The sequence below is a fragment of the Oncorhynchus keta genome, chromosome 33 (genome assembly GCF_023373465.1).
Source record: "Oncorhynchus keta strain PuntledgeMale-10-30-2019 chromosome 33, Oket_V2, whole genome shotgun sequence".
In the NCBI taxonomy this organism is placed as follows: Eukaryota; Metazoa; Chordata; class Actinopteri; order Salmoniformes; family Salmonidae; genus Oncorhynchus; species Oncorhynchus keta.
This window is the reverse complement of record NC_068453.1, coordinates 11,025,666-11,039,218: the sequence shown is the minus strand read 5'-3', so window position 1 is coordinate 11,039,218 and position 13,553 is coordinate 11,025,666. Positions and strand designations below refer to the sequence as shown.

Below are 13,553 nucleotides of genomic sequence, written 5' to 3'. Positions count from 1 at the left end.
TGTACCAATTCAGTACTAGAAATAACATTGTGCACTTTATTAGCTGGTTATGTCCAACAAAATGGTGTTTGTCTCTTCAGTACGCTATGTGCCCAAGGGAAAACCAATCAACGTGCGATCACGTTCAAATCACAGAAAAGCAGGCAAAACATCTCCCACACAGATGTTCATTCTGTGCAAATGACTGTGCTCTCTCCACCATTTTCCCTTGTGCTCCTACTGTCTCTTATGATGTTGTTCAATTATCTGTAAGTGTGTGCTCTCAAACCTGGCCGCTAGTGTTAATACACTACACAGTGTGAATCTGCAATATTGTTATCGCACCATTGCACTGCCACACACAGACGTTTTCTAAACCAACCCTTGTGTTCTGTTTCTTTTGTTGCATGAATCGAAGGTTGTTCAGCCCTAGACGTTGTTCATGAACACCATCGTCATACATTTTTAACAATGTGGGTGTATCATAAGCAGAGATTTTACATGCACTGTCAAGCGTTTACTCATGCTGCACCAAGGCGTCCTTTGTGTGTTGCGCCTCTGCGATATGTCGGTGGATACTTGGGGTTGTTGGTGGAAATGCATTGTGATCGCAGGGAAAGGTCGAGGTCAGTAGTTGATGCTAGACGTGTGTCTTTCGCAGGGACCTGATCAAAGTACTGAAGTGGTACGTGGATCGCATCATAGACGCTGAGCACCAGGATCACATTCAGCAGGTCCTCAATGTGAGTGTGTGCTCCTGAACACACACACACACACACACACACACACACACACACACACACACATCCTCTTCAGCATGTGTTGAGGATATCTCCGTATCATTCATTAGTCTCTTTTTGCCACCTCTCTCTCATATTGTTGCTGCATGCAGTTTCAAAAAGTGGAAATGCTACACCTTGGGTGTTCAACATTTCCATTACAAGTTACTTTTAATGGCCTAGTAGCACACTTAATTGCAGGGACCCACATCAACGACACTAATATGTTTTCCTATTATGTTTTAAGACCAGTGTTGTCTAGCATTATGGTGGATGAGTGATGTTATCAGTGAGTAACTGTGTGTTACTTTATGCCCCCCCCAGGCCACTGAGTATATCTTTAAGTACATCATCCAGTCCCGGCGTCTCTTCGCCCTCGCCACCGGGGGTCAGAGCGAGGAGGAGTTCCGTTGCTGCGTCCACGAGCTGTTCATGTCCATCCGCTTCTTCCTGTCCCAGGAGAACAAGATCACCAGCCCCATCACGCAGACACAGGTGTGTGTGTGTGTGTGTGTGTGTGTGTGTGTGTGTGTGTGTGTGTGTGTGTGTGTGTGTGTGTGTGTGCGTGTGCGCACGCACGTACGTGACATTGACACAGTGGCTTGACGCAGTGCAGACATGAAACATGCCCCACATGATTGATAGAGAGCACAGAGGTTATCAACATTGCATCCTGGTCTGTCTTGCTTTATATGCCATGGGCAATAACAGCAGGAGGCAGGCTTCTCTGTGCGTGTGCGTGCGTGTTATGTTTCAAGCAATAAGCAATCCCACTTAATTCAGTTTGATTTGTAAGAAAATGTTTTTAATTGAATTTCACGCAGATTATAAACCCTGGAGATACTTTGTAATTCATATTTCATACTTTGTCTTGGGGGGCTGCACAGCACAAAACCAGGCTGAACTGCTCTCCGGGAAGACTAAAACAAAGCTGCAAAACACACCCACAAATAATCTGAATTACACACAGTGTAGCGTGTGTGTCTGTGTGTCTCTGTCTTCAGCTGATGTCTTTGTTTGTACAGACACACACGGTAGTATGAGGGTGTGTGTGTGTGCTTATGTGCTTATTATACACCAGAGACCCGCTTGTCCTCCTTCCCCCAAATCCTCGAGATCCTAATCTACAGTAATACATTATGTGTGTGTGTCCCTGCTCTCTCTAGTAATCGTCTCTCTCCAGTGGCTCTCTGTTGGCCTCCAGCCTGTCTCTCCCTTGGGCCCTCCACAGATAATGTGTGGGTCTAATTCAAGGTTGCACACTAAGATATAAGCCACTGGTGTGTGTGTGTGTGGTTGTGTGTTTACTGCACACTTAGCTGTGTAAACTCCCACAGCAGCCCACCCTAATGAACCCAACTGATAATGACCTGGCCTGTCAGTCTGTCTGTTCACCCTGTTGCGTGAGTGACCATTCACTCTGGCTCTCACTCTCTGCTGGAGATCCTTACCACACACTGCACTGTTATTTTCACCTTGTGTGGGTTGTTATTACACCCTGGTGTCATCATGCTGCTCCACCTGTCCTCCCTTCCAGTACCGCCATGAAATCATTTTAACTAGACACAGAACAGTAACAGTGTGCACCTCTTAGCACAATCTAGTTACACAAATGGCTGATTCCTGATCTATTGTCATCTTGATCTACAACCGAACAGAACAACGGCTATAGGAGAATGCAGGTCAAGCCACTCCTAATCCATGTTAATATTTTTAATGACTGGTATACGCCCACACCATTCCAACATAGAATAGCTGCTTTTTTAAACATACTTAACTACCATCTTCTAGAACTAACTATTTTACTCATATTGTAATTAATTGTAGGTCATATTTCATAGCAACCTGGAAACACTGGGCAGTTACTTACAAAGGTAGACTTTGGGCAAAAACGGAAAAAATAATGGCTTTAAACTGTGTAACTGCTCAATGCACCATTATACCAGGTCATTTTTAATTCTTAAAAACAAATTATGAGTAACATATTTGGACACAGAAGTGCCATTTCTTATCGAGCTCTACAGCTTCCGTTACAAAAATAAAACCTGTGAAATGACGTCAACACATGCTGGAGGAGTTACTGGCTAGCTAAAGTGTCTAGCTTAGCTAACAAACTAGCTATGTTGAGTGCAGCGCTCACGACCAGAACAACACATCGATGAACCACCAAAGGCACACCGTGTTTCTGTTTGAAAAATGAGAAAGAGGAGGAGTTGGACTGTTTTTCGTGCTCAACGTCCACCGTTAAAGCTCATTTCCAGCAATTCTACACATTTTGCCGTGGCTTATGACACGCTCATATGCCATCTGGTGGGTTATAACACAACACAATGTGGATTAACTCCAGGGGTAGGAATGCTTTCTGAAGGCACTGTAGGTTAGAGATGAGGAACATCAAGATATATTATACTGTAGTGGAATTGTGTTTCTGTACAGGCATAGAATAGACGTCCTGCAGTGTGTGTTGGGGGTCCTAGACTGTATCGGTTGAAGCATTGGTTATGATTGGTTTGATTTCTCATGGGCCACATTTACTGAATATACAGTAGCCTATTTGTTAGTGTAACTGTTGATCACTTTAGGTATAAGCCTCCTCTAGATAAGTGTGTTCTACACCTAAACGGTATATGGTTTGAGTAACATTTTCTAATAAGGCACATAATGACTATAAAGTAGCCTATGTGTTAACCGTGAGTCACTTTCGGTAGAAACCTGTACTACATACTGCTAGATAGCTACTGTGCCTTGCAAAAGTATTCATCCTCCTTGGCGTTTTTCCTATTTTGTTGCATTACAACCTGTAATTTAAATGGATTTTTATTTGGATTTCATGTAATGGACAAAAACAAAATAGTCCAAATTGGTGAAGTGATATTAATGTATTTATTTTACGAAAAAGTATTCACCCCCTTTGCTATGAAGCCCCTAACTAAGATCTGTTGCAACCAATCACCTTCAGAAGTCACACAATTAATTAGATTGCACACAGGTGGACTTTATTTAAGTGTCACATGATCTCAGTATATATACACCTGTTTTGAAAGGCCCCAGAGTCTGCAACACCACTATGCAATGGGCACCACCAATCAAGCAACACCATGAAGATCAAGGAGCTCTCCAAAACAGGTCAGGGACATCCCACAGAGCACCATAACCCTGAAGGAGCTGCAAAGCTCCACAGCGGAGATTTGAGTATCTGTCCTTAAGCCGAACACTCCACAGAGCTGGGCTTTACGGAAGAGTGGCCAGAATAAAATCCATTGCTATTCGCCAAAAGGCATGTGGGAAACTCCCAAAACATATGGAAGGAGGTACTCTGGTTAGATGAGACTAAATTGAGCTTTTTGGCCATCAAGGAAAATGCTATGGTGCAAATCCAACACATCTCATAACCCCGAGAACACCATGGAAGCATGGTGGTGGCAGCATCATGCTGTGGGGATGTTTTTCATCGTCAGGGACTGGGAAACTGGTCAGAATTGAAGGAATGATGGTTGGCGCTAAATACAGGGAAATTCTTGCAGGAAACCTGTTTCAGTCTTCCGGATATTTGAGACTGGGACGGAGGTTCACCTTCCAGCAGGACAATGACCCTAAGCAATACTGCTAAAGCAACACTTGTGTGGTTTAAGGGGACACATTTAAATGTCTTGGAATGGCCTAGTCAAAGCCCACACCTCAACCCAATTGAGAATCTGTGGTATGACTTAAAGACTGCTGTACACCAGCGGAACCCATCCAACTTGAAGGAGCTGAAGCAGTTTTGCCTTGAAGAATGGGCAAAAGTCCCAGTGGCTAGATGTACCAAGCTTATAGAGACATAACCCAAGAGACTTGCAGCTGTAATTGCTGCAAAATGTATTATGCACGCTCAAGTTCAGTTTTTTTGTCTTATTTCTTGTTTGTTTCACAATAAACATTATTGTGCATCTTCAAAGTGGTAGGCATCTATTTATTTCCAAAAATGTCAGAGAGGGGTGATACTGTATATTTATACACTGTCTGTGTATTCCAAGGCGGTGTTCCTGAGGACGTTCCCTGCAGTGTACGGGGAGCTGCTGAAGATCTTCACGGTGAGGGAGGTGGCAGGCTTCGTCAGGGATACGCTGGGCAGCCTGCCTGCCACCGCTCGCGCTGAGTGCCCCCTGGAAGCCGTCAAGCTACATTGCATCGCCAAGACCGTGGAGAGCCAGCTGTACACCAACACAGGTAGGAACGCACGCACGCACACACAATATTTAATTTACGCAACACTCAGAAGCAAACATTTGGGGGTTATGTACGCACACACACAACCACACATATCGCACACACATGATTATGCACAATTGCTAGTAATTACATACCTACACAGGCGCACTTGCCAGTTAATTGTAGTTAATGATAATTATATACTCACACAAATAGCTGTGGTAACATTTTATTAGCTGCTTGCTCAGAGGCAGGCGAAGGGTTTAAATCACACCCAAGAGAGGGATAAAAATAGAAAAACAGGTGTTTGAGCAGAACATACATGCTAGTATTTTTGTGTGTGTGTGTTTTCATGTTCAAGTGTGTGTATTCCAGAGTCGAGGTGTATCCTGCTCCCGGTGGTGTTGCGTCTGTTGCAGGCCCACATGCAGGAGCAGAGAGACCTGGTGATGTGTGCCCGTATCCTCACCAGCATGCTCTCTCTCGTCAGGAAGTACGACTCTACCGCCACCGTGAGTACAGCCACAGCAGAGCACCATGGGTAGTGTAGTCTTTTAGGCTGCCACCTCACGGTTAATCATGGACAGACTACAAATTGTGCAAGATTTGAGGTTCTGGGTTAATTGAGATTACCTAATTCACTGTTAATGGCTCAAAAACGGTATTGTTCCCTTGGATATTTGATAACAACAATGTTTATTGTGATCTGAACACAGCTTTGTTTGTTTGTGTGGCGTATTAAAACAAACTAGCAAAACCTGCCAGACTGATAATAGAGTCCAGTAAATCAAGTAACAAAGTAAATAGATAGCTAGGTGCCAGAACAAATAAACAATCCAATCCAGAAATGAAACGTGAAAGTGTGGATGTGGCAGTTTGTCCCTGTGTTAAGTCTCGTCCTGACCTTGACATGGTGCTGGCCTGTTTGGCTGAGAAGCAGCTAGTCGCACGCACGCACGCACGCACGCACGCACACACACACACACACACACACACACACACACACACACACACACACACGAACATGGCTAAGATGAAGTGACAGCCGGAGCAGCCAGTCTGACACACACACACACACACACACACACACACACACACACACACACACACACACACACGAACATGGCTAAGATGAAGTGACAGCCGGAGCAGCCAGTCTGACACACACACACACACACACACTAATGTGTGTCCAATTTGTTTAAGTATTGGCTAGTGGTCTATCTTTTTGTGTTCCGTATGTTTTCATACTGTCTGTATGGGTAATGATGATCATGATTATGTACCTGTGTGAAACTTAATGTGAACTTGTGTGTGTCCCTAGGAGCCGGTGGTTTCTGAGGAGGTGGATCTGATAGTGGATAGTCTGCTGGTTGTCCTGATGAGGACCATCCTTGAGATCACGAACAGACCACAAGCAGCCGGGACCAATATGAGACTGCAGTTCCAGGACATCACGGTGTGTGTGTGTGTGTGTAACTGCTAGTCATTCGAAATATAGCGTGAGGTTTTAAGGTCAATGATTGAAACTGAATTTGTGGTCAAAGAGAGCTGTACTTCTGTCCTGCTCTTAACCACAGCTGAGTTCAGAGAGAACCATTCTCTTACATTTCCATTTGACATTTTACCAAATGTCAAACCACCTAAAAAAGTAGAAAATAACCACTTTATTTCTCTCCCAGCCTGTTCTGACTGTAGTATTTACAGGTCTTCCATCAAGGTACATGGTCTTCCATCTCTCTCATTGTTATATAGTATACGTGGCCAGTGTCCCAGATGTTAAAAGCTGTTTCTCTCTCTCTCTCTCTCTCTCTCTCTCTCTCTCTCTCTGTCTCTGTCTCTGTCTCTGTCTGTCTCTCTCAATTAATTTCAATTCAAGGGGCTTTATTGGCATGGGAAATATGTGTTAACATTGCCAAAGCAAGTGAGGTAGATAATATACAAAAGTTAAATAAACAATAAATATTAACAGTAAACATTACACATACAGAACTTTCAAAACCCAATAAAGACATTACAAATGTCATATTATTTATATATATATATATATATATATATGTATACATTGTTGTAACAATGTACAAATGGTTAAAGTACACTAGGGAAAATAAATAAGCATAAATATGGGTTGTATTTACAATGGTGTTTGTTCTTCACTGGTTGCCCTTTTCTCGTGGCAACAGGTCACAGATCTTGCTGCTGTGATGGCACACTGTGGAATTTCACCCAGTAGATATGGGAGTTTATCAAAATTTGATTTGTTTTCGAATTCTTTGTGGATCTGTGTAATCTGAGGGAAATATGTGTCTCTAATATGGTCATACATTGGGCAGGAGGTTAGGAAGTGCAGCTCAGTTTCCACCTCATTTTGTGGGCAGAGCACATAGCTTCTCTTTGAGAGCCATGTCTGCCTACGGCGGCCTTTCTCAATAGCAAGGCTATGCTCACTAAGTCTGTACATAGCCATATGCTGGTGCGGTTGGCCCTGGGTTCCTCCTAATGCAAGACAATGCTAGACCTCATGTGGCTGGAGTGTGTCAGCAGTTCCTGCAAGAGGAAGGCATTGATGCTATGGACTGGCCCGCCCGTTCCCCAGACCTGAATCCAATTGAGCACATCTGGGACATCATGTCTCGCGCCATCCACCAACGCCACGTTGCACCACAGACTGTCCAGGAGTTGGCGGATGCTTTAGTCCAGGTCTGGGAGGAGATCCCTCAGGAGACCATCCGCCTCCTCATCAGGAGCATGTCCAGGCGTTGTAGGGAGGTCATACAGGCACGTGGAGGCCACACACACTACTGAGCCTCATTTTGACTTGTTTTAAGGACATTTCATCGAAGTTGGATCAGCCTGTAGTGTGGTTTTCCACTTTAATCTTTAGTGTGACTCCAAACCCAGACCTCCATGGGTTGATAAATTTGATTTCCATTGATCATTTTTGTGTGATTTTGTTGTCAGCACATTCAACTATGTAAAGAAAAAAGTATTTAATAAGAATATTTCATTCATTCAGATCTAGGATGTGTTATTTTAGTGTTCCCTTTTTGAGAAGTGTATCTTGTACCAATTGAGAACTTTGGTCTAATTCCCTGAGATCTGGATCTTCTCTGGAAAATCATTATTTGTCTTTTGGGGCCCTGGCAGTACTGCTCTAGCAGGTCCAGGCTCTGCTGTAGGCCATGTGCTGTGGATAACAGCAGGCATAGGTCATCTGCGAAGAGTAGGCATTTAACTTCTGAATTGTGGAGACTAACACCAGGGGCTGAGGATTTTTCTAGAATAGTGGCCAATTCGTGAATGTAAATATTGAAGATTGCAGGGCTCAGATTGCAACTCTGGCGAAGGCCCCGCCCCTGGTTAAAGAATTCTGTTATTTTCTTACCAATGTTAATGCTGCATGTATTGCCAGTATACATTGATTTAATTATGTCATATGTTTTACCCCCTACACCACTTTCAATAACTTTGTAGAACAGTCCTGTATGTCAAATGGAATCAAATGCTTTTTGGAAGTCGATAAAGCAAGCATATATTTTGGTATTATTTTGGTGGACATGTTTATCTATCAGGGTGTGTAGGGTGTAAATATGATCAGTTGTGCGATGTTTTGGAATGAATCCAATTTGGCTTTTACTCAAGAAATTGTGCTTACTAAGGAAGACTTCCTTGTGCTTACTAAGGAAGACTCTTACATTTATAATATTACAGAAAACCATCCCCAGGTTACTGTTCACACAAATGCCTCTGTAATTGGGGCGGCAGGGTAGCCTAGTGGTTAGAGCGTTGGACTAGTAACCGAAAGGTTGCAAGTTCAAACCCCCGAGCTGACAAGGTACAAATCTGTCGTTCTGCCCCTGAACAGGCAGTTAACCCACTGTTCCCAGGCCGTCATTGAAAATAAGAATTTGTTCTTAACTGACTTGCCTGGTTAAATAAAGGTAAAACATTTTTTTTTTAATTGTTAGGGTCAAATTTGTCTCTGTTCTTAAAGATTGGGGTTATGAGTCCTTGATTCCAGATGTCAGGGAAATAACCTACACTCAGGATCAAATTAAACAATTTTAATATAGCCAATTTTGCACTAGTAAGTTTGAGCATATAATTTAGGATGCCATCAGGTCCGCATGCCTTTTTAAATTTGAGAGCTTGAAATTTCTTATAGAGCTCCTGGTCAGTAATTGGGGAGTCGAGTGGATTTTGATTGTCCTTTATAGCTTTTTCTAATCCAGTCAACTTCTCATGAATGTGGCGTTCTTCGTTTGTGTTAATTTGAGCGGTGTTGTAGAGCGTTTTAAAATGGGTTGTCCATATGTCACCATTTTGTATCGCTAATTCCTCTTGTTTAGATTTTAGTTTTTTACAATTTTGCCAGAAGTTGTTTGTGTTTATGGACTCCTCAATTAGTGTCAGCTGCTTGCTGTTGTACTGTGATTTTTTGGGTTCTGAGTGTTACGTTTATAGAGTTTTAAAGTATCACAGTAATGAAGGTGTAATTCACCATTATTTGGTTCTCTGTGCTTTTGGTTGGATAGTGTTCTAAGTTTATTCCTTATAATTTTATAATCTGCATCAAACCAGTCGTCATCTGTGGTCTTTTTTGTTTTGTGTTTTATCAATTTCAATTGTGTTTCTTTTGCCGTTTGCCTGAATATATAGTTGATGCCTTATTTACTGTGAGTGAATGTGGTATCCAGAAAGTTATCTAAGAGTGTTTGGATATTTTGGTTACTGGTTGCTTTCTGGTATTCTTCTGTGCTGTTTTGGGCCCATCTGTATGAATTTCTGATGTTGTACAGCTTACTGGGCTGTGAATGTCTGGTGTTGTACAGCTTACTGGGCTGTGAATGTGTGGTTGTTTCCATGTCTGTTCTTTTGAGGAACAATGTAATTTGGCTGTGACCAGACATAGGTGTTAGTGGCTTGACAGTGAAGGAGCTGAGAGAGAAAGGGTCAATGTCTGTGATCATATAGTCTGTACTGTACTGTGGCCAAGAGGTGATCAGTAGGTGAATCTCCCCAAAGAGTCCCCCCCGTAACCTACCATTGACAAAGTACCGACCCAGGCTTCTACAGAGATGCAACAGATCCCTTCCGTTTTTGTTGACGGTGCTGCCACTGTTGTTTCTATGGGGGAGATTAAGACAGTTAGAGACTCTATGGCCTGTAATAAAGCTGTCCCCTTCGTGTGCTCGTTAGATCAGGTAGTGTTCCTGTGCACGCATTTGTGTCCCCACAGATGAGCACACTTCCCTGGGTCCGCATGGAACGCAAAGGAACACATATTTTTCTGTCAGTACTAGTTATTTTTTCAATTTGAACAAATTGTGATATTTGCCAATTTTGAGAGGATCAATTGGATGTTGTAGTTCGGATTTGTACCAAATGATCAGTGTCTCTCTCTCTGTCTACAGGGGGAGTTTGTGGCGTGCCTGCTGGCTCTCCTCAGACAAATGAGTGATAAACATTACCAGCAGCTCCTGCAGGCCTTCACCAGCAAAGATGACCTGAGGGTAAGGCTACACACTCACACACACCACTCAGCAGAATCTGACTGATGACTCCGCTTGTGTGTCATCGTCAGTAGCAGGAGTGTGTGTGCGTAATGAGGAACGGTCATGCCAGGGGTTGAGGAAGAGGTGCGATGGAGATATAGGAATGTGGAAAGGAGGAAATGGGGTCACTAAGTTCACAGTAATAGGAAGGAATACCATGAACACTATGGATATCATGAATGCACTCCTACTCTGAATACATTACTTTCCATTCATAGTTTGGTGATGTGCTGAATGGCAATTGCTGTTAAACCAAGTAAATGTAGTGTGCTCCTTTTTCTGCTTTTCAGGACTTTCTCTTGCAGATTTTCACCGTGTTCCGCATTCTGATTCGACCAGAGATGTTCCTGAAAGATTGGACTGTCATGCGGTTGGTCACCAACAAGTAAACCACTTATCCCACATATTTGATTCAAAATGATGTCCCTCCATAGTTACTCAATATTAGCTGACACCTGCTTATAGTTTGGTTCATCGACATAATCTTGTTGTCCACCCCTCCCTCAGTGTAATCATAACAACAGTCCTGTACCTCTCTGATGCTCTGAGGAAGAACTTCCTCAATGACAAGTTTGACTACAAGGTAAGAGCTGCAAACATCCATTTTGTCTGTCTTTGTTTAACAAAAACAAAACAACGTGAAGAAAGCATCGACATGCTATAAAGTGTTTTTAATGCGTCTTCCGTAGGTGTGGGACTCGTACTTCTATCTGTCCGTCATCTTCATCAACCAGCCCTGTCTTCAACTGGAGTCCTTCTCTCCGTCCAAGAAGAAGAGGGTACTGGAGAAGTAAGTCTCAAACATTCTACATGCACTAACTTTCTCCACTTTTCACATGCTGGCTTCGGCGCTGTTCTGACCTGGCGCCTGTGTGTTGTCTCGTTGTACAGGTATGGGGACATGAGGGTGATGATGGGTTGTGAGATCTTCAGCATGTGGCAGAACTTAGGTACGATGCAGCCACAGTGTCGTTCTCTTTCTGTGTCACTTCTTTGGATTCTTGCTCGTCTCTCAGAGGAACGCAGTTGATCTCTCTCCCTCTCCCTCTCCTGCTCTCTCCATCTCCCTCACTCACTCTCTCTCCCTCCCTCACACTCTATCCATCTCTCACTCACTCTCTCTCCTGCTCTCTCCATATCTCCCTCCCTCTCTCTCTCCATCTCTCCCTCTCTCTCTCCATCTCTCCTTCCCGCTCTCTCTCCAGGTGAGCACAAGTTGAACTTCATCCCGGCGATGATAGGTCCATTCCTGGAGGTGACCCTGGTTCCCCAGCCTGACCTGAGGAATGTCATGATCCCGATCTTCCATGACATGATGGACTGGGAGCAGAGGAGGAGTGGAAACTTCAAACAGGTAATGGCCAGAGCCGTCTGTATTTATGCAGTTCATATACAGTGGGGCAAATAAGTATTTAGTCAGCCACCAATTGTGCAAGTTCTCCCACTTAAAAAGATGAGAGGCCTGTAATTTTCATCATTGGTACACTTCAACTATGACAGACAAAATGAGAAAAAAAATCCAGATAATCACATTGTTGGATTTTTAATGAATTTATTTGCAAATTATGGTGGAAAATAAGTATAGCTCTGGTACTGGACTGGCTGGGGCCAGCACTAGCACCCCCTGGTGGCACTTTATGGATATTGCAGTTCCACCAGACCGTTATCGACTGTACCCGACGGTGGCATCCGTGTATTGATCTAGATTGATTACATAATCAATCCGTTCTCTCGTCAGGTGGAGGCCAAGCTGATCGACAAACTGGACGGTCTGATGTCAGAAGGCAAAGGGGACGAGACGTACAGAGAGCTCTTCAACAGCATGTGAGTCCGAGGGAAGGCGCATGTGGTCACGCCGTACTGCAAACGTCAGTGCCCGGATCAGTTTGTCTGTGTGTTTTATTGAGTGAGGTAAGAGGACTCGTGACGGGATGGAGGGATGTAAGTGGGGTGGGAAAAGGGACGGATTCTGGAGTTCTCCAGATAAGCACCTCCTCTCATATCCATAGTCCTTCACACCTCCTCTCTGAGATCTCCTTGTCTGTGTACTCAGGTTGGTCCCTTCACCTTGCACGCTTTGTGCTGTAGTGTGTGTGTGTGTGTGTGTGTGTGTGTGTGTTTGTTTTTTGTTGGTCTGTACGATGTTTGTTTAATTGTCTTATCGCACTGCAAACCCATACGTCCCAGTCCCACCTTTTGTCAGACATCAATTGGGCCGTTTATGAATGTAAAGCTTAGTGCCACCACATTGCTCTTTAACATGTGCGGTCTGGATACAGCTTATTTCCGTGGATTGGTAAAGTTTTCCCTAACAGACACTTTATAGCTGTATATCATCTTTTTGTTCCACTCCTTATCTACCTGACTGACATCACTAACCCTGAACTAACTTGTGTGAGTGTGTGCTGATATTATTAATCTATTAATTTGTTTTGCCATTGCTTTCCCGGAGTAGAATCCCTCTGTTTGGTCCGTACCCTAGGTAAGACACTCCAATGCTCTACACACCGTGTGTTGTCCTTCTGTTAGGGGTGTCCTTTACTGCTGGGGGACGGGACAACGTGATGGACAAGCAGGTTGAAGACTTTATTTCTCTCCTCTCTTTCTGTCTTTTTCTCTGCTTTCTCTCCTTCTTTGTTTCTCTCTCCTCTCTCTCTCCTCTCTCTCTCGCTCGCTTCTTTCTTCTGTGTCTATTTCTCTCTCTCCTCTCTTTCTCGCTCGCTTCTGTCTTCTGTGTCTATTTCTCTCTCGTCTCTCCTCTCTCTCGCGCTCCCTTTCTCTCTCGCTATTCCAGTCTGTTGAAGAAGATTGAGAGGGAGACGTGGAGGGAGAGTGGCGTCTCGCTCATCGCCACAGTCACGCGTCTGATGGAGAGGCTGCTGGACTACAGGGACTGCGTGAAGCTGGGGGAGGTGGATGGGAAGAAGATTGGCTGCACCGTCAGTCTGCTGGTCAGTGACAGTCTCTCTCCGCCCGGTGGCCCTTGAACAGATTCAGTCGCTGCTCTCCTGTCACCATAGAAACCCCATTTGATTAGTTTCTAGCCTCT

At 43.9% G+C, this 13,553-nt stretch overlaps 1 protein-coding gene across 3 annotated transcripts in view; it reads left to right on the top strand.

The window, feature by feature from the left end:
• The window catches only part of LOC118365935 (dedicator of cytokinesis protein 4-like), a 151,051-nt gene that overhangs the window by 96,286 nt on the left and 41,212 nt on the right, over window positions 1-13,553 (top strand). For 2 of the 3 annotated variants that reach the window (XM_052491884.1, XM_052491882.1), the window contains exons 21-34: window positions 641-722; window positions 1,083-1,253; window positions 4,775-4,967; window positions 5,325-5,461; window positions 6,274-6,408; window positions 10,364-10,462; window positions 10,795-10,889; window positions 11,012-11,087; window positions 11,194-11,294; window positions 11,396-11,454; window positions 11,710-11,858; window positions 12,243-12,328; window positions 12,960-12,986; window positions 13,299-13,455. In XM_052491884.1, coding sequence (XP_052347844.1) covers window positions 641-722; window positions 1,083-1,253; window positions 4,775-4,967; window positions 5,325-5,461; window positions 6,274-6,408; window positions 10,364-10,462; window positions 10,795-10,889; window positions 11,012-11,087; window positions 11,194-11,294; window positions 11,396-11,454; window positions 11,710-11,858; window positions 12,243-12,328; window positions 12,960-12,986; window positions 13,299-13,455 — 1,567 coding nt within the window. The remainder of the gene's footprint in view (window positions 1-640; window positions 723-1,082; window positions 1,254-4,774; window positions 4,968-5,324; window positions 5,462-6,273; window positions 6,409-10,363; window positions 10,463-10,794; window positions 10,890-11,011; window positions 11,088-11,193; window positions 11,295-11,395; window positions 11,455-11,709; window positions 11,859-12,242; window positions 12,329-12,959; window positions 12,987-13,298; window positions 13,456-13,553) is intronic. The other variant, XM_052491883.1, reaches the window with a different exon arrangement.